At 36.9% G+C, this 27,057-nt stretch overlaps 1 protein-coding gene across 2 annotated transcripts; it reads right to left on the minus strand.

Moving 5' to 3' along the window:
- Window positions 1–3,849: 3,849 nt before the first annotated feature.
- On the minus strand, window positions 3,850–24,436 carry LOC106947669 (phosphatidylcholine:ceramide cholinephosphotransferase 1). 2 transcript variants are annotated; one of them, XM_015032824.1, is made up of 6 exons: window positions 24,332–24,436; window positions 9,184–10,033; window positions 7,998–8,115; window positions 6,505–6,658; window positions 5,383–5,549; window positions 3,850–4,892 (listed from the first exon to the last, which is right to left on the minus strand). In XM_015032824.1, exons 2-6 carry the CDS (start codon window positions 9,795–9,797, stop codon window positions 4,716–4,718), a joined length of 1,230 nt encoding a protein of 409 aa, XP_014888310.1. In that variant the 5' UTR covers window positions 9,798–10,033; window positions 24,332–24,436; the 3' UTR covers window positions 3,850–4,715. The 2 variants fall into 2 exon arrangements, with proteins under 2 accessions (XP_014888310.1, XP_014888311.1); XM_015032825.1 differs by having other exon boundaries at window positions 9,184–10,030; window positions 24,332–24,431.
- Window positions 24,437–27,057: the final 2,621 nt, after the last annotated feature.

The raw sequence follows: 27,057 nt of genomic DNA on the forward strand, positions 1-27,057 counted from the left end.
TTTTTTTCTGAACTCCAAGTAACTAAGATGAGAACTTTCTTCAGAATTCCTCAACGTATTTTGCAGAGTATGTTGAATAAGTGTGCCCAAGTCTGTCTTTGACTAAAAAGTTCCAAAAAAAAAGGAAAATTTTGTTTAATGCCTAATATTTTCCATTTAAGGAAATATAAATTTGTCATTGAAAATCCCATCCTTAAAGATGACAAACATTGTCCATCTGTATCATCTTTTCTCCTATTAAATTTACTTCGCTGATATTTTCCCCCCTCCAGAATCCAACTCTATTCGCCTGCAGCTCTATTTATATTTATTACTCATTCCTTTTTTTTTTTTTTAAGTTCTTCTGACACATTTTTGTACTCCTTGCTGAATGGAAATATGGCAAGAATGGCATCTCTCTCTGTTTGCATACATGCAGGTATTTCCATGGTTTTACTCACTTTAAATAACATTTCTGCTGGTATCTGTAGTTTAATTTTCTAAATTAACCTACTCAGTTATGCATTCCCTTGGAGATGAGTAGAATATCTTTAATAACTGCACAGTGTACGTGCTGAAGTTTTGCCCTTTCCGTACAGTGTATTGTTTTTTATTCCGTTTTCATATTTTCCAGTTATAAATTTAATACACACATGGGTATAGTTCAGACGTTGAAAGGAGTCTATTCAAAAGTGGAGTGCAGTGAAGGATAAAAATGTTATTAGATATGATGATCAAACAAGTTTTAACATCAAACAAACCAAGTAAATACAAAAACTAGCTGCCAAATGATGATTTCATTTCCTAACCAAAAACAAACAGTTTGTGATAACATGGCATTTAGCTTTTTCCTTTATTGTGGCCAACTCTTTAGAAGAATCGCTTAAATCTCTCCACATTGTTCTTTAGGCTATTTTCCAGTACGTACATCCTGTTTAATGTTACACCACGTTAATCCAGTTTAATGATTTGATCGGGGCTCTCCTAAACCTTCGTTTTTAACTATTCAGAGGAGCATTTGCTGGTGTGCTTTGCATCACTGGCCTGCTGCGTTACTCAAGTGAGCTTAAGGTTTAAGATCACAAACTGCTGATCGTTCTCCTTCAAGATTTTCTAGAAGCAAGCGGAATTACACTAGTGTCATTACGGTTAGCCACATAAGATAGCAGAACGGGCCTTTCTGTTCTTTTTTGCTCAGCAGTGGTTTTGGCCTCGGGACTCTCCCATGGATCAATCAGACAGTTACAGCTGATCCAGAACGCTGCTGCTCACATTTTCACTATTAAAGCCAGGAAAATAGAGCAGATCTTCAGTTTAGAAGTCCTTACACTGTAGGACACGGTGTAGCTCAGAGAATAGACTTTAAAACACGGCTGTTAGCTTATGCTTATGTTACGCTTAGGGACTTGGCAATCAAAATACATTACCCCCCTGGAAGAGCAGCAACAGCACATCAGTCAGGAGTAGCATCCAAATATTCCTGTGCATTTTTGACAACAGGAGTCACATTCTGACAGCAGCGAGCTATGTGATGCATTTAGCTGAACAAACATCTACTAACCTCAGAGTACTGTACAATGATCATAAAAAAATGAAAAGGAAAAAAAAAAAACTGCAACAAATTATTGGATTCGAAATGTATATGCTGGTATGCGTTTAAACAATGCGGTTCGCCGAGGATGTTATGAGAATACTTGCACATTATATATAACAGATGCATGTTTGGAAGGTGAACAAAAGGTCTAGAGAGCAAACAATGTCACAAGGCCGACTCTACCGAAATTAGCTCATGTCACTGAAGTGACTCAATGTCCCCACCTACTGGCGTTTTGTAGATCTGTTATGATGTCATCTTCACAAACAGCATTTATCATTTTGGCAATAATTGCATAGAGGGATGTAGTACGTAGCTCAACTTTTTGCTAAATCGAGTAAAAAAAAAAAAAAAAGTTCGTCAAAATGCAACTTTTCCAATTCTACTTGAATAATTTACCGTGGTTGCAGATGTAATCCCAGAGGAACTCATTCATTCTCATCAGAATCTGACAACCTCCAACCTCAGCTAGAATTAAAATGGTTGGCTCCACTTGCAACTGGAAGTAAGTCTGAAAAGTCAGTGAAAAAACATTGACATTTTAGAGATTATTGATTTTACTAAATAGCTTTATTGTAAAATGCATGGAAAAGCCATCCATCTTTTCTCAGATCTTGTATCTGAGATAATCTCTCAGTTCTTCTTTGAGGAGCTTTCCAGGAAATTTACAACTTACAAAATGGAAACCAGTAAATGTCCAGGATATAATTTGGCCTTTTTGAAAATGAATTATAATGTAGTTTTGTGTTTATATTATACAATTTACTCTGAATTATGCGTTGGCTCACCTCATGTTTTGGCATTTCTACACTAGATGAAACTGTCAATTCTGAAAACCAAGAAAAGCAGAACTTGTTCAGCATTTGTACTTTTCCCCCCCAGAAACAATTATTTAATGGAAAGATAGTCAAGTTATACATCGACTATCTTTTGTGACAAAGCTACATTCGCTTTTGTTTTTCCAAACAATTTCATTTAAATCCATTTCAAAAACAGCAACAAAAAAAAAGTCATGTAAAAAACTGACAGTACGCTGATAATAAAACAAATACTTTATTGTAAAATGTTTTATTCAAAAACATTCCAAGTAGATTCCTATACCTTGACATATTTTACAAATATGTGGCTTACACAAAAGAACAAACAAACAATGATATAAAGTGGGTGAGGACAGAGAAAAATGCAAACAACTAACTTTTGTTTGAGACAAAAACATGAAAAAACAAAAACTTGACTGGCAAATTAAATATAGCTTTCATCTTAGTCCAGAAGTTCAATCTAAATCAGAGAACTGTTTGGATTAAATGGCATCTGATGTTAAAAGTATGGCTATCATGTGAGGGGGGTGGGGAAGGTGCTGGTTCTCTTTAAAAGCTGAGAAAATCTTCTCAAAAAAAGTGAAATGATTTGGACTCTGAAACAATAATACTCCTGCTGGTTTCACTTTTAAAAACAAGGGGCATTTTCTTCAGCAAGAACTTGTACAAATTGTTATTCATACTCATTTGAATATTTGCCTCATCCAAAGATTAGTGCACATCTTTGTCATAAAAGCCGCTGAATAGAATTTGAAATGAAAGTTCTGCTGCATGAGTCGAGTCTTCCCCTACGCAGAAAGACGTAATACTTTTACAGTTCAGTCTGTTAAGCAAAGAAAAAATAAACAACACCACATGATTTGGATGGATACGGACACATTTTCACATTCAGTAAAAATAAAATAACACATTAGATATTTATGATTAAGTCAGTTCTATGCAGCAGCGATTTAAGATTGTTCCCCACAATTAAACTCCAGAGGATTGTTGATGCACAAACTGAAGGAGAGAAGCTTGAAAACAAAAAAGAAGAAGAAAAAAAAAAGATGCATATAAACTAAGCTTTCAAAATTTACATGGATACATGTAGAAACTTTTTCTCGAAGCTTCATTGTTTCGCGTTGCTTTAAAAGCGTTCGGCTTCCGCACGTCAATGATCTGATTTGAAGCTGAGACTCCGACTGGGGAGCGAAAGAGGGGCTCAGCTGCAAGGACGCACAAGACGTGTCCGGATCCAGGACAACGACTCTTATCTCTGGCACCTGGGAGATCATCTCTCATCGGATGGCCTGTTAGGAAGCAGTGATTTTCAGATAAGCTCGTCTGAGAAAGAAAGTTAAAATTAGCATCCGTGATCCGGATCTGAACGAGGCTCACGCTGGTTCAAGACTGACTGGTAAAAACAGACAGAAGACATGTTCTAAACTTAAAATACAATTAACAGTCGTTTTTTTTCTTCTTCTTCTTCTGTTAAGCGGATGTGGTAAAGCATCAGAATACTGAAATCACTGCACTTATATTTAGGAAGATCAATCTTCTGATAAGGCTAAGCGTCATCTTGGTTTTTATACATTCATAAGAACGGGACTTGCAGTTATGGGGTTAGGGCAACAACGCATGTTGTGACAATCAGGCTGAGGAAGGCACTGGGTTTATGTTATACCACATGAAACTCTTACGCTCTCCACTATCCATCTTGAAAAAGATAAAAATCTAAAAAAGTATTTTTTTTTTTTTTTTTTTTTTAGCTGGAGATCATTTTGCTATTGAAAAATAAAGTTTGACATATTTAGAAAAAATATCATCTGCACCTTTGATTCATTTCAGCAAGGAGAGTTTACCAAAAAGCAAGCGGCTATAAAAAAAAAAAAAAAAAAGAAAAACTTTGGGCATTTTGGTTCTCAAATAAGCATCTGTTTGACTCTGACTGCACAAGAAGTCTAGAGACAGAAAACTGTTGATACTTTTGTGCTGAGGGGAAAAAAAAAATGGAGCTTTACGAGTTTATTAAAATGATATATCCGCTACTGCTAGCAGAAATGTTTGTGATCTATTCCCACTGAAGTAAAACCAAATAAATTAGTGTGCTTACAAAAACTTGCAGAAATGGAAAACAGGACAACAGAAGGAAAAGCAAATTGTCTAGACGGTCACAGTGCTACCTATTTAGACCGAGAGATTCCTGTTAGTAAGGGTGAAAAGGACAGCTCTACATGGAACAGTGCCATCTTCCACAGATTAAAAAAAAACAACAAACAAAAAAAAAAAAGAAAACATAGCACTTGTTTAAGTTACAGTCCTTGCATGCTTCAGCTCGACGGGGGTCACTGCGTGTCCAGTCGGCTGTACTTCGCGCCACGGTTCCAGTGCATCGCCCGAACTGCGAGGGGCAGCTGGTAATTCCGAGGAACTGTGCCGTTCACGTTCTCTTCGAAATACTGGAAGAGTTTGTACCACCACACCCGCGACAACAGGTTGCTCTGCGACGTCTCCTTCAGCGACTGAAACACACGGACAAACACGAAGGCCGTCAATGGAGTCACAGAATCTCTGATGTGGATTTGATTTTTGACAAATAAGCCGTTATATGTCTCACAGTTCGACTATTGCTCGGCTGTTTGACATAAACTATCAGAGCGTGGGACTGACAGAGGGCGCTCTGGTCTCTAACAAACCTCTCGACCTTCACTGAACAACATTAAAGTACACACACTTTCTATCTTCTGGAAGTTGAGTTGTGTTGCATTAAATTTTATCGTATTATAGATTTACAGCTGTACACTCCCTTGTATCGGTCTGTCACATAAAACTAAAAACATTAAAAACATACATATAAGTCCGTGAAGGACAGAAATCAGAAATATAGTGCGGCTTTGTAAAAAAAAACCCCCAAAAAAACACCAGAAGTAAAATCTCAAACTGTGGCGAAAAGGTTCGATGTGGCTCATCACGGCCAACTCAAAGTGATCAGGAGTTACCCTGTGAACTCACCTGCTGGTTGGCTATCGTGTGATACCACCAGAAGAGGCGGGTAGTGATGAAGTACGCCACGACCACGTCCACAGTGTAGTGGTCGTGGGCCAGGAGGATGCAGAAAATCCCAGTGGCGCTCAGTGCCAGGCAGGCCCAGTGGTACAACCAAAAGCGCCTGGGTGAATCTGAAAGGGACACGGATCCAACGCACACAGAAGGGGAATTTTAATCAGCAATGGAATACTAATATTATTATTTAATTAATTGTTCTTACAGTATGTACACATTTGTGTACACATCTGTGTGTGAGTGGATATATTTTCCTTGTTTGTTCCTTTTTTTACCTACTAAAGGGTATAATATGCATTGTTTTTCTATTATGACTCAAAATGAACCAATTAGTAAACAATAAGTGAATAAATTACGCCAAAAGTTCAGCTTGTACAACACGCCAACAAGGGCAACGTCACTTAAAAGCTGTTCTACTTTTTAACCACTAGATGTCAGATCTGCATCAATTAGATTTATGGACACGTGTGCTAGACATGTACTTGACCTCCTTTCAATAAAACCTATAAAAAAAATTTTTAAAAAGGGAAAGCGTTCAACACCAAAACTGAAGGCGAAACATGATAATCTAATTAAAATATCAAGAACCTGCTTCAAATGCTAAAGATTTCTTTCACGAAGACGGATCGAAGTAAAGAAACTGATCTGTCCAAAACCCCCACAGCATTGCACGTGACAGCTTGATGAGTGGTCACATAAAAAGTGCAATTCTCATGCACCGAAACCAATCGTGCAAGGAGAGAGTATGCTGGTGGCGTAACGTTTCCTCTCCATCTTTGCTACATCTACATTTCCTCGTGAAATCTGTTGCTAAAGCAAAGTCGAACTGAAACCACAAGCATCACTTGTGGCAGTGAAAATACTTTAAAAAATAAAGGACAAACGCTAGCCTATTAAACTTCATGTGCAAAAAAACATTTCAAACGCAAAGAAGTCCGACAGCTAGATTGTGATGAAGCGTTTCTAAAACGAGCTGTCCACAAGTACACAGAGGTCAAAGGTGACTGAGAAGCTAAATGTCCTCCATCTCATCAGTCCTGACTAATACAAAGACAATACGAAGCAGCTTACACTCCTTGATGAAGAGGAACGTGAGTGTTAACATGACAGTGTGGCCGCTGTAAAGATAATCTCCACACATGGTGTGGGAGCCTGTGATGGAGAGGCCCCCGCCTGCGATCATTTTCATTATTCTCCTCATCTGCGCCTCCCAGTTCCCGAGGAGCTGAAACACACAAAGTCACACAATAGAAAGTTATTCCAAGAGAAAAAAAAAAAAAAAAAACTATGAAGATATGACAGTTGAAAATAAGGATGTTTGATTTCTATGGGTTAAACACATTTTTCCAGTAAAAGTTGTGTTCTCCTTACAATAGATGTTATGTCTTACAACACAATCCAATTAAAACAAAATTAAGATAAAATAAATCAAGTTAATGCTGCACAAAAAGAAGTTTTTTGTTGTTTGTTTTAATTGACCTCCTAACATCTTAAGATGGCGCAACTTTGACGGATATAAAGGAAGCATTTGATTCCAGTATAAAACACCTGGTTCAAATCTTCATCCTTATCCAGGAACTCAACCTTGGTAGCATTTCCACTTTAGTTTCATGTTCCTCATCACAAATAGACGGTGCTTTAAACTTATTTTTGACATGACAATGTTTCCCGCAGTAAATGCGTCTTAAGAAAACTTTTCTCATTTCATCGCAACATTCTACAGTTCCTTAGAAAAGTATTTTTGTATTAGTATTTTTCATATTTCTCCATGTTACAATCACTCACACCACTGTTTTAAATGGGATTGTATCTAATAAACCAACACAAAATGCTGCATAACTACAAAACTGATTCATGGCTTCCTATGTTAATTTTAGAACAAAAAAAAAATAAAAAAATCATCTGACCTGACCTGTATTTGTATTCAGTTCCCTTTAATCTGATAAATAAAATGTAAAAAGTCAACTTGTGAGTTTAGATAAGAGCATGAAGACATAAATTCAATTGACAATAGGTAGGAAACCCTGAAATTGTTCTCCATCCAATCTGACAGAGTTTGAGACATTTTGCACAGAAGAATAGGGACAAGATTTAGTCTACAGATGTATCTACGCCAAAAGACCTCTAGTTAGAAGCTACAGGTCTAAAAAATAAATGCACAACTCAATTTTAAGCATTTTACTTGATAAAAAAAATAAAACCAAAATTTCACAGTTGTGCATTGCTTCTTGTTCGTCTTAAAAACCCCCAGCAGTTTATAGATGCAACGTGACAAAAAGTATGAACAGTACTCCAAGGTGTTATGTAAATAATACTCTTTAAAACTGATAATATGTGCAATCAAGCGAACAGAAACCCATACAGGTAGGTAGGAGCAATTAAACCTGTTATGCAATCAAAACATCGTGAAGCAACAGCTCAAAGGTCCACGCCACCGAAGCTGGGCATAACTTAGAAATGTTTACTGGAAAACATGAACAAATATTTCTGAAATTTATTTATTTTTTTCTTTAATTTGCTAAAGCCATTTACTTTTAATTTGAGACGCAAAACAAGTATCCTACCTTTGGTGAGCACTTGAAGTGCATCCCAGGAACCGGAAGAGTAGTGATATACATTGTAATACATCGGTAGAGATAGAGTGTTCCTACAATGAAGAAGAACCTCCTGCCTACAATTGATCTGTGAAGAAAAAGAAAAGAAAAATGATCACAATCAAGTCTAGCATAGCTGAGAACAGACGCATGTCAGTATTAAAAGGTACTGAAGTTACAACTGCAAAACCACAACAAAGGCTCGGGTCCTTTAACTACATCTTTACAAAAAAGACAAAACGGGGCTGACTCAAAATATTTCCTACAGGGAAAAATGTGAAGAATTTTTCCCTGTGGAGACCCACACACAATGCAATAGTGTTTTCAAACTATGAATTCTATAAGCAGGTAAAAATCCCAACATTTCAAACTTTTCCAGTATAAAATTCACAGGTTTCCAACATATTCTGAACATTTAGGAAACGTTTACCGAGTTGGGCGCCATCATTTTTGCAGTTATGAAAAAACATATACAAGCCTGGCATCCAATAAAGGATTATTTCACAGATTTTTATTTTACTTTTGTATTGATACAAAGTCACATAAAATCTGATCACTAATCCAAAAATATACGGGATTTAAGATTTCTCACCAACTCTATGATCTGTTATGTATTTAGTGTCATTATTATTCCAAACAATGCATTAATAATAATAAAAATAAAAAAAACGACTGAGTTCAAGTCCAGTTTCAAGGTCTGATTTAAATGAGTCAACAGGTCAAGAAAAATACTGACATTGCACATTTTTGTGTCAGTCAGTTACAAAAAATAAATAAAAATAATCAGTAACCTTGTGATATAACAAAGATAAAAGACATTATCTAAATATAAATTAGCCATTTTTTTATAATTCCACTTTTTTAGCATAAATAAGGTAATGAGGAATAAAGTCCAACACTCAATTTTCCCTTTTTTATATTTAAAGGCATTTTTTTCCCCCTCTTTTCAGATTTTTCAAGACTGCAGTAACTCTAATATAACTGCACTAAAGTCAAAACAACAGATAACAGCTTATAGATATAATATTTCAAATAGCAGCAACAAGACCATGTTTTGATTTTTGCACACGCACCTTGAAACTGTGGGATTTTGACAGACCCAGGCCTATTTTGGAGGAGTAATGGACATGCTGAGATGCAACACGACGGTCCGTACCTGTGCTTGAGAAGCATCCACTGTATCAGCCACAGGCCCACCAGCAGCATGCCGTTAATCTCGCAGATGGAGAAAGCCCATTCGCGCCTGTCAAACAGGTCGAAGAACTTATCGGGCAGTGGCGGAGTGTGCTCCTTCGGAGGAACTCGTTCGTGGACCACTGAAATGACGACACTGGTGGTGACGAAGCACACCACAGCATAGATGAATGCTATGCCCGTCTTCCCCCACTCTGTGGGGAATGAGGAGCGAGTAGGTTCTATTGTTGGCATAGGAATGTGGATCATCTCCCGCTCAAAGTCCTTCCTCTCCAGCGTGCCATTCCTCTGAGGCTTGCTAGTTCCGTTGGGTATCCCCGCTACGTGCCCGTTTGCGTGACCGTTTTTGTGATCCTCGATGTGGGTCTCTATCCGGAGGATCTCCATCCGCTCCAACAGCCGCTCCCCGCCGTCAGGGGACACCCTCGAGAGGGGAGGCACCTTGAAATCTGCCTCGGTGAGCCTGAGCAGAGCGGGGCCGTCTGTCTGACTGAGGGCATGGGTGTACTCTGGCATACTCTCTTTGCTCAGCCAATCAGAAACATCTTTTGTCGACCATGCCGCCACGTTCTTCATCTTGAACAGTGGTCAACGGTGAGGATTAGGAGAGTCCTCAGATTAGAGGGCAAAGTTTATAGGAGGAGCGGCCGTCTATGAGGCAGTAGCAAGACATCTGCAGTTCTGACACATGGTGCGTCTTTATCCAGGGGGAGTCCAGGTTCCTCTTGACATCCGAAAGAGAAGGAAGGCAGCCGGGACTCCCAGGAACAGACGGTTTTCTTCACCTCAGCAGCTTCTTCAAAGCAGCTCTGCTAAAAGGACAAACATGTGCGTGTTAGATTTTAGTGATTTAAAGTAATAGCTTTAATTCACTAATAAATATCATCAAAAAATAATCCAGCTATTTTTTTTCATTTAAGATACTGGAAAAAAGAGAGGCAAAATCAGTTTGACCTGTTAATTAAACACATTAACAGTACCAGCGGCCCCTTGTGCGATTTTCCTGAGTTCATTAGAAGTCAGATACAGGTTCTAGAGAAATATATTTTTGTGCAGAAATTGGGATATTCCGATTTCCTAAAACTACTGTGCGATAGCAGTGTTCCCCGCCTGCATCTGCAGCGGTGCTCATGAATTTTTGTGAGCCGCATACGTCAGCCATCTTCATCGGTCGGCTCCATCCGAGTTCCAAAACAAACACGGTAGACAAAGCATCAGCGTCAAAGAAGCTTGTAAAGGCTTCCCAGAGTTTTCAAAGGCCAAAAGATCTAAAGTATGGGTGTACTTCAGTATGAAGGGTTTGGGTTCTCTGTATGGTTTTGTGGTCTGCCACATTTTCCACTGAATTTCAATTAATGACTTTGTTAAAATGTCAGATTGAAGAACACACTGCCTGCGTCCAGATCAATTTTTTTGTTCAGTTCATTGTTTATTCAAATTTTATTTCAAGTAATGCAATAAATGTAAATGAAGTAAAACTTGCTTTTGGTATTAGTCAATTAAACTAAAAAGTAGTCATTAGATTTATACAGTCAGTGTCATTAGGACACTAACCTCCTAAACTACTTTTTAAATAGATGTTACAAAGTCTTAAGAGGCCATGAACTACTAAACCGATTCACTCAGACGCTGGTACAAAACGGACATCTATTAATAGAAAGCTGGTGTCTTATGTTGTACACATAAAGTTAAATCTCAAAAGCAGTACATTATTTCTTGCCAGTCATCTCAGAAAGTGAAATGGTCATTATATTCATTACAGAGTAAAAAAATAAAATAAAAATTGTAGCTCTTATTTTTGCTTTATTAGTGATTTTGTCTTTCAGTAGTAGTAGGGTGTGAAACCATGAGTTTTCATTAGCAGCTTTTTACAGTATGCCAATTTTCCAACACACTGAATTTTGATTCTTATCTGTAACCCATAATTACTAAAGTTAAAAGAAACAAGGCTTGGTATGTTTTACAAGGATTCTGTAAAACATTTACAGTTTCCCTTTCCGAGAAGACGAGCAAGAAATATTGCACTGTTATGCAACATTCAAATTTTTTGAGATGTGCTTGTAAATGAATGTAGAAATAAATGAAAGAATTGGAGGAGGAAATGAATTGTGAAGCATTTAATAAATGAAGAAACATAAATCAAAATGTGATGTCAGCCAAGATTTACGGGTGTGCCAGGAGGTGCAATATCTTCTTACGAAATCTGAGGAAACTGAACAAACAAAAGGAATGCATCAGGAAAACAATACACCACATATAAAAAGGCACAGGAAATGTGCATCTTAAAAAGAAGGCCCACATTATATCTCGATAGTAACCATTTAAAAACTTCTTTGTTTTCAAACAAGCTTTGGCTGGGAGCTGTGCAGACCAGTTGAATCATGTGCATTTGTCTTCATTCATAGCGACGGGCAACCTGAGAGATTCTTTTGAGATTCATCAGCAAAGTAAGTCACATTGTGTTCTCAATGCTGCCAAGTTGGCTACTATTTCTGATGTACTTTTTTCTTACAATCTGGTACATATTGTTACATTCCTGGATGAATGATGGCTTTCTCAGTATTTAATATATTAGCTAATTTTAATCACGCCCAAAAAGATCATTTTACTTTCTTATTCTATAAAAGCTTTCAAAATCATTACAAAAAACAATATAAAGTAAAGCTATGATAACAGAGGGTTGATTTGGTCGCCAGCACAAAGCCTACACATTACAAGTCGCAGGCACCGTGTTAAATCAAGCAAATTCTAAGTACTGGAGATAGTAAAATATAGCAAAAGACAAAATGTCTACCATGAGAGTGCACTGAGAGACTTCAAAACCAGACCTGTGGTGTTTTTTCCTTTGGTGTGTGTGTGTGTTTTTTTTTTTTTTTTTTTAAAGTAGCTCACCTTGCCAGGCATTTCCACTTTTGTGGTTCAAAACAAAACTGAGACCATGCACATTTCTGTTTAATGTGGTCAAACCTATCAACCTCAGAACGCCTCCGTCCTAAGTAATGTTCACCAAAAAATAAATCCATTATTTTCAATCTTAAGCTTTATTTCAGTAGGTGGCTGTAATTATCGAATAAGTCTATAACTCAGTACTTTTAGTCCACTTGTTTTACACGATAAGGTCGCTTCATGATTTCAAACAGGAAATGTCCTTTATTTTTTCCTGTTTACTTTTCAGTTCCTCCCAAATAGCTCTTATAAAACTTAAGGAAACAAAGTCTCCAGCAAGACATCAGTAAACATAAATTATTTTCACATCCATTACAGACTGTAGCATTAAAGATTTACTTCAAATGATTTTAAACAAGAGAATATATTCAGCAAATTATTCAGCCTGTAAACAAAATAATTTCTGATTTGTAATCACCTAGTTCTATAGTCAAAAAAAAAAAGAAATCATAGTGTGGTTTGGCTCACTCCAAACTCTAGGCAACAGCTGTGGACACAGAGATGAACTAGGACATCTGTTGCATATCATTCATTTGTTTACAGACTGCGATGTCAGTGGTAGACACAAGCTGTGCTTCGCTCATGTGCGGGGGTGTGTGGTTGTGGGGGAGGTGATGATGAGCTGGAGGCGAGCTCTGATCTGCAGCAAGGGGAGGAGATAACTGGGTGTATGAGGCTGAATCCGACTGGTGGAAGGGCCCTAGAAGTCCGCAAGATTGGAGCTGAGCAGTAGGTCTGCAGCCCCAACCCTGTCAAAAGGGCAGCAATCCGACCATTATGCATCTGTACGGCCGGGTCTGGACAGGCCCAAAGCGGCGAAACTCACTGGCAAGCTGGATGGTTGGCAGAACAAACTGCACACCCGCACCTGATCTCGCCTCGTTTCTGCTTGGAGGCCTGTTCAGTCAGGCCGGTTTAGTTTCTCCAACTTCACCTGGATTCAGAGTAATGTCACGTCGCACAGCTTATGTGTTACATAACCGCCACAAAGAGGAAAAATAAAGCATACAGTATCACATAGTATCGTGTAGGGGGGAGAAAAAAAATTGTCCAGGTGAGTCTCTGAACTCAGTGGAATGTCAGCAGGTGTGAACAGTATTGAATGACGATGAAGAACACGCGTGACGGTTATCTATTACTTCAGACTGTTCCCACATCATAGATTAGTTGTCTCCAAGTCAGCTGTGGGAACGACCTTTGGTCTATGAATCAGCTTAACGCTCGTTCCGCAGAAATAATCTCCTTCAAATAAATAGGAAAACAGACCAATTCTGAACCAATAAACAACCTTGAAATTAAAAAGGGTAAATCAAATACATTGGCACAGTGTTCTACAAAATGTACAATTGTTGTGCTTTGTAGCTAAATATGCAATTTTACATATTATTATTCATATTGAAGAATTTATGAAAGGTGGTGAGATGGTGCCAAATGTTTTATACTGTTGAATTCAGTTAAACAAGACAAGTCAGCTTTTATTTACGAGCAATTTACCACCATAGCCAATGAAAATTCCTTCACTACTACGAAAAAGAAACTAAAAGACAAACTATCTGGAATAGACAGAAGGAAGTCTAACCATGAAACGTGTTGCATTTTAAACAAGATGTTACTGAGTCACTGAAGCGCTTATCTTTTGCCTGTTACTATATAACTAAACCACTCAAAGGAAGGTCTATAGAAAGAGCTCTATTGTAATATGTTTACACTGAAGTTCTTTTTACATCAGTGACATCATTCATTTGGACCCGGATGCTTAAACTACTTAAGGAAATCGCTGTTTTTTTCCCCTCCCCGCCAGCCTCACCGCAAAAACGTACAACCCTCAGAGTAAAGCAAACACAAAGAATAAAAAAAAAAAGCCTTTGGATGAACAAGGCCTTTGAAAACCAAAATCGGTTATCAAACAATGAAGGTCCATAGCTTATGATCAGAACATAATAAATGCCTTTTTTTTCTTTATGCAATTTCATTTATATTTTTATATAATGTTGAATGGGTCTGAGAATTTATTTTCTCAATGAAATTTTAACATGTATAAATAAAAGTCAAAATAAAATACAATTTGTTGGTAGTTCATATTCTCAGTTTGAATGCAGTTTTGATGAACTACAAAACTACAACCAAACGTAATGAAGTTGTGTTGCTTTGTCCAAGACGGTGTTTCATGTCCTCATGAAAATAAACTTTTTGAACCTTGATTTTCTTAAATCCTGAAAGGAAAGAAAAAAAAAAAAAAAAAAAAACAAGCAAGGGCCCAAAGAAATCAATCAGATGTTGGCATAACTGGGACAGAGCGGCACATGAGCCTTTTGTCTTATACTTTAAAGTTAATAGGTTATTTAGGATTTAAAATATGATTTATAAAACCGGCCGTAAGGATATCAACACTATTGGAGCAGTTAATCAATTGGCACTATAAGTATAAATATATCAAGTACTTTTGATAATTGTAACTACATAGTTGGAAACATTGCAAGATGGAAATAACTAGAAAGTATTATTAATGGATGGTTAGAAAAAAACTGAAGAAGTGTGCTACTTTAGCCAATAAATTCTCCACTGTTCAAGGTTTGGTGGGGTTGAGAGGAAGCCGCACTCATGACATCAGGAAAGGATTCCACTGAAGAGCGACGATCCGTCAATCTGACAGCAACATAAACACCCCAGGTTTAGTAGATGGACTGGGACTGGCCAGTTCAATACAGTCAATAAAAATGGCTGAAATCAAGAGTTGCTCCACCACAAGCGCCACTTTTTGTATTCCTAAAATACCTGACCTCAATTTGAGCTCAAAGTGGCACATCAGTCACAGTAGTGCGTTCCAAAATCTCCTTCCAGAAATTTATCAGATCATGCATAGTGACCCCCTGAGAGGCATCCATGATTATGGTATGTATGTGGCTTAAGGTGTAAAAGTTGATGTTCCCCCACGTTTTACTCTTATTTTCAAAACTTGGGTGCATTTGTTAACATGTTTTCAAACCACACACATCCAAAACACCATGGGATGCAGGAAAAGGGTGAACACCCTTAAAACCAGAACAGCAAAGACATCAAATATTGAGAATTTAGCGCTCAAGCAAAACGATACCATTATAAAAGATTGCTTTTATGCACTATAACATTTTTTGCGCAAGTCTATATATCAAACTCAAGCTAAGTCAGATATTTCAGAAACAATAATTATTGCTTTTTTGATTTAAATAAAAGCAACTTATTTTAAACACCGTTTTAGTGTAATCACCAAAGAAACAGTTTTCTCAGAGATCTGCTTTTTGTATTTCTGACATTTGCTGCAAACCATTTTCCATATGCGACTTAAAACTGAGCTGAACTGAGATCAACGCCTGCTCTATTCTTTGAAACGGCCACCTGATTAGGCCAATTTGACACACAGCATCTGGAAAGTTCTGGTGGCGTCCCGGTCCTGAAAGTAGAAAAAAAAACACAAAAAAAAACAGCAAACCTACAATTCCTTGTTCTTCTCTGGTTATCTGAATCTGACACATTTACACATAATTATAGACAATCAACTATCAATTTCTGTCACCTAAAAGACACGTATGATATTCCTCCCAACAGGAACCAGTTCTAAAAACAAATAGGCCAGCTGCTCTCTTTGTACAACATGTTCTGAGCTCTGGGCCTTTTCTTTACTAGTATCCACTTTCAGTTTTTATTTTATACTGCGTCACACCAACAAAAGGTAAATCAGACGCTCTCACCTATATCCATTTACACTTGGCATACAAATGCTGCATACGTGAAGAATAAGAGGTCAATATTGACTTAACTGGGCCAGCCAGGCCTATGTGAAAGACAATATGGTTACAAATTAACTCTGTATTTTTTTGTGACTTACACAGTGGCTCAGTCACAGTTTTTGAATGAAAATATGTCGCTGCAGAAAGGCTGAGGAAGTCACCAAGGAAATTCAGAAAAATGTAAAGTCACCAAGTAAAGCCAGTTCTTAGAAAATAATTTAAAAAAAAACTGACTGCATGACAGGTCACATTTTTCTTTAACTTTAGGATTTTGAAGCTAAATAAATCCAAAGACTTGTTGCTCCTCAGTTACACGTCACCAACAACTAGTGAAGTGTGTGTCCACGTTTTCTGGTTTTCGCTTCAAATTTCCGCTTCAACAACTGATGAAATGTGTTTTCTGAGAAGGCTTTGAAGTTACAGTTCACCATTTGCGACTAGATCACACCTTGACTCGCAATTCTTTAACAATTGAGAGGGCCTGTTTAAAGCAGAAACTGGGTACTCATTCACCGTTTTGCCTGTTTTGTAAGGTCACAGTGTCACCAGTATTTGCCAAGAATGGCTTCTTAAAAAACAAGTTACGATGAAGAAAGAACAGTTCTTGAGCGCATGGAAGTCTTTAAGTGCATGCTGCTTGTGGTTGAACTTGAGCAACAGATCATACATTGTCTTATTACATGTGGCTCTAAGGTCAATCTGATGTGCAGTTCTGTGGAAAACCTATGCGCTTTCCAGTGATGTCCTGAGAAACACATAGGTAAAAGTTAAGATTTAAAAACCCTACGGAACGCCTGAAAGCTCTTGCAATGGATAACCCAAGATTATCCATTGATTTTTTTATTATTAGCAATAACAGATTAGTAATTTGCCCAACTTTTCAAGGTAGCAGGTTCTCACTAAAAAAAAAACAAATATCATTAACATAAATATTTCTAACAATCTAGTTTCTTTTATGCAAAATGTCTTGCCAGCTATTTTTGAGTATGGTTGCCACAGTTTTGTAATGTTTATCATCATCTTTGCAAAACAAATGATCCCATAAGAATTTATCATCATGAGATAAACTAATTGTTAACTTTAAAAGCTGAGGCAAAACATGGGATAGCTACTTTTGTTGTCCTACACCTTTTACACCAATTGATTGACAAAAGCTAAACTTTGTTCAGAAAGTTAAAACTGGTTCTTTTTCCTCACACACTTCTGTTCTTATCTTTTGTCATAATGAAGGAAGACAACCAGCATTATACAATGAGGTAGCCAGAAAGTAAATCACATACAAGCTAAACTACTATGGCAAAACAATATGCTGGTTAACTAATAGAATAAAGGACCCGTTCATTTCAACACACAACAACTATCAACAAGGATGCCAAACAACCAGACCATCTGCTGATGAGAAAAACGCCCCCGCAGCTTTCTCAAAAACTTTTAAGGATATCAGACACTTAAAAGCCTCAGAGGAATAATAAACTACCACCCACCTACCAACATTCAGCTGCACGCCGCTTCTACACGTCGTAAAATATAAGTAGGATGGCACACGAGGGATCTATCAGCAGGAAATAATTAGGCAGCAGTGGATTATTTAGTGCCCACAAGAACAATGGAACATGGAGGCTCTTCTTGACAGCTTCACAATGACTCTGTATGAAGTGAATCTTTCACAACTGATTAAAGGTTATGAGATCTACAACACTTGATACATTTTTTTTTTTGCTTTAATGAATCCAATTTAAATTAAAATCTTCAATGTCTTAACAGCCTATTAAATGTCTATGAAAAGAAAAAGTCCTCATCAGTATTGACTTTTATATGCGACACTTAATATGTGAAGATTGAAAATAACTTTTTCACATTCTTAAATTGTACAAGAGCTCTGTGTCCCAAAAGAGGAAATAACATCGATTCATGAACATGTGTTGTAATACCTTCAAACTTTGACCAACTTGCATGAGTTTTTGAATTTTCCACTCACCGTTATCTTAACAATAATTTATTAACTCTCTCTATATTTTCATGAAACATCAACCCAGATCGAAATTATTAAACACGAGTACAACTATCTAAAACCTAAAACCATGTGCAGAAAAAGAGAAACTTTTTCTGCACATTATTTTGCACAGATGTTCTTTTTTTAAAACATGTGCTTTTATGAGCGCAGCGGAAGTTGGGGCCGTGAATCGTTCTTGGACTGCTAGACAATTGTTTCACGCAAACCGTTTGTACACAAATTCTCAAAGGAGCGCGTGGAGAAACTCAAAACATTCAGCAGACTCAAGCAGGGAAGTCGGCAAAGCGCGTTTTCCTGTGACAAGTTGTCACAGGACAGATCTGACTCAGGCAACACAGAGGACGGAAGCAGGGTGTGGCCTCCTTCAACTGTCTGTTTGATTTCCTGTGCTCTCACATATTGTGCTGTCCTCAAATAAAATAAATGGGGAAAAGTTTAAGCACCCTTCTGAGGTTAAATATCGCCAATTCTTGATTTGTTAACGTTACTTTTGTTGCTCTGTAAAAGGTATCAACAAACCACCGAAAGCTGTGAACAAATGCTTCGAAAGATAAAATTAGACCTTCTACATCCCTTCTGTGTTCAAGAAGTGTAGGTTCAATAAATGCAGATTCAAGTCACGTGAGTTTTAAAAATGTACCTCACTTGTTAAAAAAGAAAAATAGAGAAATAGCACTTTTAGAGTGTCACTTGGCATTTTAACTACACCAGACTCATTCACACTTAGCAAATAGTGAAAGAAACTTTAAAACTTGTAGGACTGTGCAGGAACTCAGCTCTCCAAAGGAAGAGTCTCGAAAAGATTAATCGCATTTCATAACCACAATTCATTATATTAAAGATTAAACTTAAATAGAAACTAGAGTGCACTCAGGGAGACCTTACTTCAATGACAAATAAGCAGAGATTTTAATATTTCAAGTTCTCCTCACACACCTATTATCACCAGCTAATATTCTTAAATTAACACACTGATCAAACTACTCAGATTGTACAACTGTTGTCCTCCAAGTTAAAATCAAAATCAGACAAAATTGAAACAGGTCTGACCTTAAAGCGACACTGGTTAGTAGAAAAACTGATCGATCGACATAGCTTTAGTTGTGTCCCTATATTAAAAATACTAACAATATAAAAGTCACAAACTGAATAAAGGACCAGATTCATCTGCAAAATCAAATCATTTGCTTCAAAATGTTTATTGTTTTTAACAAAATGTCCCTTAAGTACACAGACTTGCATCAGAGTTTACCATTCAAAGAAATGCAACGTTCCCAACCAAAAACAACCAATCAGAACCAGGAAGAGGATCTTTGCGCCGTCAATCATCCTCATGCACTCACTGCTAAATGTTTTAATTGAAGAGGAACAACTTACCGTCACAGAAAAACCGCTTATCCGCCGTCACAAGTGACCATGCCAACTAGTCTGAGCATTGACAACAGGCTCTGCTAGCTGCAGCGTAGCAGAGAGCTACTATTTGAAGCTTGAAATCTTGATGGGGAAAAGACAGAGCTCGGGTTCAAACAGAGCTGGACGAACAATCAGCCGGTCATCAGTTCAGAATGAGACTCCTTTCTCTAATTCCTTATCAGAGAGAATGAAAGAAGCTTTAAAATCCAATCCAAAACAACCTCGCATGCAGCCATCGCTTTCTCTTTGTACTAAACACATCAAGTGTGTGCAGCTCATCTACTTTTCATACTAAGCTGTCTATGTAAAGCCAACAGGCTGACTCACCTACTCATTTATTTAAATTTAATCCTATATACTGACATGAACTCATTCAGTAAACTGATACAAAAGCCTCAAAGCCCTATTTGCCTTGCACTCCAAAAGCAGTTGTAGGCAACAGAAACAAAACTGGGACAACATGTGACTAACAGTAAAGCCACATGTGTTTCTAATGACAGCGGAGGAAGCATCGGAGGAGTCCTCCGGCTCAAATCATCTCCAGTCAGTGATCAATCATAAAAAGATCACAGCCATTAGGGCTGCAGAAGCAGCCTGAAATGCCACTTCGATTCAGAGGATCAATCATACTTGCTAATGTAAAATTAATTTTTAATCCGGAAAAAATAAGCATTTGGAGCCAGATGAGCCCATTAGCTTTAAAATGTCAATTTGTTTTGAATGCTAACCTAATTAGAGGGAAAGAATGGAGCACTGTGCCATCTGTAAACAAACCTAAAGAAAAAAAAAGAAAAGAAAAAAAAAAAAAGCAGCAGATATCTGGTCTAGATTAGAAATGCTGTCCTTTCAAAATGAAAGCTGGTATCCAAAACAGAAAAGCAACAACTGTTCCCACTGCTGTCAATATAAAACAAACACCTATGGATTATTTAAGCTACGTTATTTATAGAAAACATGTGCATTATACACAGACTTAAGACCAAACATTGGCTAAATTTAGCAGTTCTCATGTATTGTGGAGATATTTCAAAGCCACATTTTGTTTCTACAAACTTGCATTAGAAAGAGTTAAAGCTATAATACCATTTAATCTGTGCTCTCAACTTGCTTCTGTAACAGATTTACACACAAGGCATTTGCGAGAATCAATGTCTTGCCCAAGGACGTTTCAACACGTGGACTGGAGAAGCAGACAAATATGTAAACCATGCAAGACATGGACCACAAAGCAAGAGGAATTTCAAAACAAAAACACTACACCGTTAAAGCTGATTGAACGCCAGCAGAGGTCAAAGACTATGCTATGTGGCTAAAGAAGATCTATTAAAAACAAAAACACAGCCGTTTTCTTTTCCCCTTTTTCTGTCCGAGTCGCTGTTTGGTCAAAACAGCTGTTGTCAACTGACACAGTTTTCCAGAACTGAATCACACAGACAGCTCATTGTTTCCACTAAAACTGCTGCCGTGCCCGCGCTCGTACAGCGCGGCCCTCTCTCTTCCTCGCTCGCTCCGAGCCTGGCATGATTTGGGCCGGCAATGCTGCTTTCCAGGCTGGATACAGTGACAACAATAACCCCCCTTTCAACATTTTGCCCTTTTGACACCGTCCGCCTCACACGCTCACACACACACATAGTTTGCGAATGTGAAGATTTGCTTTCTCACCACTTTCCCCGTTGCACAGACATCTCTCTGTTGGTTCAGATAACAGCCTCCTTCAGCTGATCTGTGTTTGTCAGTCTGTGTGTGTTAGGTTTTTATTTTGGGGGTGGGGGCTTGTGGGGGGTGGAGTGTGCCTTGGAATTAACCACTGATGTCAGATTGTTCTAATAAACATGCAACAATTATTTTGTTTAACACATCTGTAATCACTTTCGGCCTCTTTCTCCTCAAAAGGGGAACGGGTGTACAGAGCTGTGGGTGAAAGACTGCTTCATCAGGTTTTCTGGTTTCAAAACAAAACTTGCACCTATTTAACCACTACTAGTTAAGTAGGTGTAACTACTTAACTAACTATTCTGAAGGATAGTTCAGAATCTTAAAGGAGGGTTTTGTTAAAGGGGCATAGTAGCAGATCTCTCATGTAGCAATGCAGCTAATAATAGGTCAGAGTAGAACCGAGACCAAACTAGACACCTACTACCTTGAAATAAGTTATACCAGAAAAATAACACAAAGTAGCTCATGCAAATGCTTATGAATCTTTAACGGTTTCATGTTCGCATTTCCACCATCTCCTACTTTAATTTCCTGTTCGTATTATTTGCTTTTCAGTTAACCACCCAAGACAAACATTGAAACGGTTTAAAATACCATCTGCCTATCCCGAGTTGCTTCAAGCTGGTAGAAGTCCGCTTTGATTGAGCATCCTTTGGCTGAGCCGTTAGCCAGGACTTATCCTGAATGTACAGACCAAGAGCGTCGTCTCCGTCTGATAAAATAACTACTTTTAACCAGAGATCTGGCTTCTCCAGGCCAATAAAGTTTCAGGTTCCCTTCAAAGTCTGAACTCTCAGTTACTAATTTGCATTTTTCCCTCACTTCCTTTTGAATTTTAATACAAGACAAAGGAAGCAATGTGACACAGCTTTTTGTTTTTACAAAGGTAGTAGTATTTAGTCCATGAATGACAAAATCATCCTCGTTTACCCATTAAAATATAAAACCTTCAAGTGATTTTTATTCAACTAAACAAAAGAAAGGTTTGGTACATTTCATGAATAAGAAAAATAATTCTGATTATTTAATATTTGACCTGTCACTCACCAGTGAGAGCCAATCAATAGAAATACTTGGTGGTGATTTTGGTTTCAGGTCACTTGATTTTTGCATCTGTTTCATAAACACACAATGCGAGTGTAACAGTATCAAATTACAAGAAAGTTAAAGAAAAATGGACCAAGGTACCTACAGGAAAATACATATTAGTTTTCACCTTGAAAACGTATAACAGAACTTACAAATAAGGCTTTTACAATTTGTCATAAAAGCTACCAATTCTGCAAGAGTTTGCGCTTGAATAGCTTTACATTAGAAAACATTCATGTTGTCTATTTTAGACTTGAGTTGAATGTTTTTTTCACTGACGTTAATATCTTGGGAGGGCAGCGTTACAGAACGATATGATCTAAAGTTTGGAGCCTAAGTTCATAAATCTCATAAGAAGAAGTAGATGCAGCACAACTGGTTAATGAGAATCAGATCAATGTCGATGCAATATCAAGAAATAACATGGAGATTTCATGTTTTCTTAAGACAACACTGCCCTGTTGACCACAAACTTGTCCTGGGGCTTCTTACTGAAGTAAAATCAGAAAGCCAGAGAGTTGGGCTTTAAAAGAAAGGCCACTTTGCATGTAGGTGTTACAGTTTCACAAACAAATTACCTTGGCAAACAGCGGTGCAGGCCTGTCTGTTTTGTTTTTCTTTTACATGTGGGACAATTTGTTTTTTTTTAAGCAGATCAAAAACCAGTATCCATGTTAGACGTGCTAAAAATAATGCTTAATTATGCTGCGTCCTATATATTGTCACATGCATGTTTCTGAAAATAGGTTCAGAAACATGCATCGTTTCTGAACCTATTTCAATTAAATAACATTTCATAAAATTTCAGGATATACTCGAGAAAACAGACAAGTTTTCATATTGCAATCATTACACTTCATTCATTACAAGTCACCAAGATTTCCACTCTGTACATGTCATTTGATGTAGTTTGTTTAGTTTTAAAATAATAATAATAATAATAAAAAAAAGATTAGAGGCAAAAACTCATAAAAATGGAGATAATCTTATTTTATCTTCTGTTTAATTTGAACTTCTATCAAATAATTTGAAAGCACATATTTTTTCCATATATGGAAAAAATATATGGAAAAAATATATTTTTTGTCTGTCTGTCTTATGTTATAACTATATGACAGACAAACAAAAAATCCTCTGGAGTACACCGGACCTTAAAGAAAATTGGTATCGGAAGAAAGCCTGATCTATGCTCCTACCTACCAAAAAACAGAAAAAGAGAAAAGTTCACAGCATTCATTATTTTGACGACGAATACATTCAACATGTAAATCTCAATCAAATATTCATGCACAGAAGTGCCTTGTTAAAGACGCAAATGGTCATATTTACTGTCTGGATGATAATAATAATGATAATAATAATAATGTCAGTACTTTTTACAACTCTGATGTAACGTATTGCTCCTCTCTGTCTGAAACGACAATATAAGCCTTTTTTCACAGCAATCAGTCACTTCTACGAATTCACACCTGTAAGATTCAGAGACAAACAGCTGGCAGAAAAGTGAGTGCGTGTAAAACGCAATTCACTTCACGCTCACGCATCGGACGTGGTTAGACTGTAGGGGGGTTAAGGGCTTATGGTCTCATCCTTCTAAAAATAGATAGCAACGCTCGCGTCTTCCAGACCACAGCTAGCATGTTAGCTGTAATACAATCCATCCAGATTCACAGCGAGATTTGGGGTCGGGGGTATCTGTGCTAACAACCAAACTATTAACTATCGTGCCACAAAAAATCGTATTTCAACGTGAAAACGTCAGTTTAGTTGAGGTGCAGCTTGGGCTGGGCCCTCTCTTAAATCCGGCTGGATAAGGATTAGTAACGATACGAAGGGATGGGTTTTTTTTCGGCAGCTGTTGAAATGTTTCCATTCCAAGGCCAATGAGGAGCAGTGTTTAGCTAATGCGGTTTCTTCCTTCTAAACCTATTGCTCTGATGTAGGTAAACGATAAAAGGGTTAGCCTTTAGCACAATACGGGCTATGGTTATTCCATAAGTTTGTGCTATACAATAGTTATCGCAATAACTAACAGCTACCTCGATCCGACTTGTTTTCTAAACCAGTTCCCCCCTCACACAACGCCAAGAAACCTCACAGGAAATGTAATGTTTGTCTTTCCGGCGAGGACAGTGGCAGGTTTTTGCTTAATATAATCTTACCTTTGCGATTCTGACAGGCTTATCAAAACGTCCAGGCTCCCAACGCACAGTGATAAGGAGCCTCTCCTGTAAAGTCTGTTTTCATGGGTAGGCGGTTTGAAGTAGGCGTCATTCCTGGTGCGTTCAAGTCCTGCCGAAATGTGGGATTTGCCATTTCCGATACAGAATTGAGCAAAAAGTGTCATGTCACGCAAATTCAGCGACGTAATTTACTTCTAATATGAATGACATGGGTAGTATAAATTACACACCGCAATATATTTATTTGCTTTTGTTCACTTGAATGCTAATGCATATTTTTGAATCCAGTCGGTGTATTACACGTGGAGGTAATGACGATGGCTCATTTCACCTGGAGCCACCTGCTGGCGCAGGTTTTAAATATTTACACAAACTATTTTAGTTTTAAAAAGTCTTTTCCAGTTTTAGGTTAGGTACGTTGATCAAAATGTTAGCTAATAGACATATTAATAATAACATTTTGTAACTTCTCATTCTTTTTTACATTTCTCAAATTCTCATAAGTATACTTAAACATTTATGTATGTGATAGAATTATCCTTCTAAGTAACTTAATGGCAGAGGCAGTACCTAAAAATTGTACTCAAGAGTTGCACCTCTTCAACACAGATAAAAGTAAAAGAGAAAAGTTAAAAAATTTCTTAAGCAAGAGTAAAAATATTTCATAAAAAATGCTACATACGTACTTAATACTGTAAGTGATCATAACATCTGGTTTAATATCTTAAAATGATGAAATCAGATGGACAAAAATATAAAGTCATGTACAAATTCAGGTATTTTAAAGGCTAAAATAAAAAAAAATAACTGAAATAATTACAAAATAAATTTTAAGTAGAAGAAACACTTTTCCAGATATATATATATATATATATATATATATATATATATATTTTTTTTTTTTCATGTAAAACGTAGGAAACTAATACAAGAGGGAGTGTCGGAACAGGGTAAAGTTCATCCTTTTTAGTTAAAATATGTTTGTTCTTCAATCAGTGGAGATACTCACAGTGATTTGAGTATCCAGAGACTTTACTCAAGTACGTTGACATACTAGAAACAGTCCTAAACAGTTAGCATAAACAAGCACACACTCAGGGCAATTTAGTGTCAACATATTTCCCATGAATGGACTGGGAGACGAAGTCAGAGTACTTGGACAAAACCCAGACATCCACATGAAAAACATGGAAACTCCAGACAGAAAGACTCCAGGCAAGAGGTGACAGCATGACACTGTGCAGGATTTTGTTGGGACAGAAGAGAATAAGTAATGAATAAGAACTCGTCTTAAATATAAATCTATGTTTCAGCAACGTTTTGATAACGAAACAAAAAAATAAAAGCCTCAAACCTTGATCTCCCTAAAGACAGATTGTACAAGAGCAAATATGCGACTGTCCTTTGGCCTTCCTTTTTTCATCCTTCGGAAATTCTAATGTTGATAAAAGTCCAGTCTGGTTGATGCAGGGAGCAAACAGATGTGGCGTGTATATACATAATTCCACATCATAATTAAGTTTGTCAAAACATGACTGGACTGGAACACTATCATGAACAGGTGGACTGTTTCTGTTAACAATATTATCAGCTTTGACTTATAGTAAGCATACACGACTCCTGTGAGGAACACATATTCAATTATTTTTGTATTGTGTTGTCTAGGTAATATGTGACAACCTAGAACCCACACTTAGCAAAACAGAATAATTTAACAATTATAACAGTGTATTTATGCAGAAAAGTACGAATGAGTGATTTACTATTTATTTTTTAGATTGGTCGGGTGGAATGTTGTTTTTGTGTTTGTTTTTTTTAATCAAAAATAATGAGGGAGGGAATATAGTGATATAAAAATTGCAAACTGTTGTATTTCTAAATAAATGACTTTATTAAATGAACACAAGTTATTAATTTTCTTGTAGTCTGAAGCAACATAATAGAAACAATAACAAGCTTCAAATTGTAGTTTCATTTTTCTATACTTTACATATTTGAATCAATATTTTAAATATAAGTAATATATAATAAGCAAAACCATTCGCTAAAGAGAATAACTATTAAAAATATTCATTCATTAATTCACAAAATGAAACTGGTTCTATAGATTAATTACACACAGACTGATGTTTTCAAGAATTCCCTGTTGATTTTGATAATTTTCCACTTACATCTAATGAAAATAAAATATTTAAGATTAGAAATTTTTCATACAGAAATGTGAGCTTAATAAAAATCATTTATGCAATAGTGATGATGCAGAGCTCCTTATGAGACTTCCAAGTTAAATTTGAAATAAAAGTAATATCTCAGCATTAAAGTATATGGTAACCACAAATTATATTGCTGGAGTTTATGATTTATAATAATCTGCGTACTGAATATGTGGAACCAAAAGAACCTAAAATAATTTAAAAAAAGAATGCTGAATGATATATGCCACAAATAAAAAACATCTTGAAACAGACAGCATATTTGCAGCTTGCCCATAACTGAGAATGGAATCGGCAGCTCATAATTGGTGAGGAGTAAAAAGTCAGAACACAGCAAAAGTGAAACCACCGGAACCATTAACAGGCTTTCCAGAGATTAAACTAAAATGCTTCTTGGATAGAGAGCTTCATAAAACATGTTGTTAGTATGTTAGTATGAAACAACATACTAATGCATGTTGTTTCATTTCCCATTTATACAAGTTTCTTTTT

The sequence above is a fragment of the Poecilia latipinna genome, unplaced genomic scaffold (genome assembly GCF_001443285.1).
Source record: "Poecilia latipinna isolate Pla-1442-1.1 unplaced genomic scaffold, P_latipinna-1.0 Scaffold252, whole genome shotgun sequence".
Lineage (NCBI taxonomy): Eukaryota > Metazoa > Chordata > Actinopteri > Cyprinodontiformes > Poeciliidae > Poecilia > Poecilia latipinna.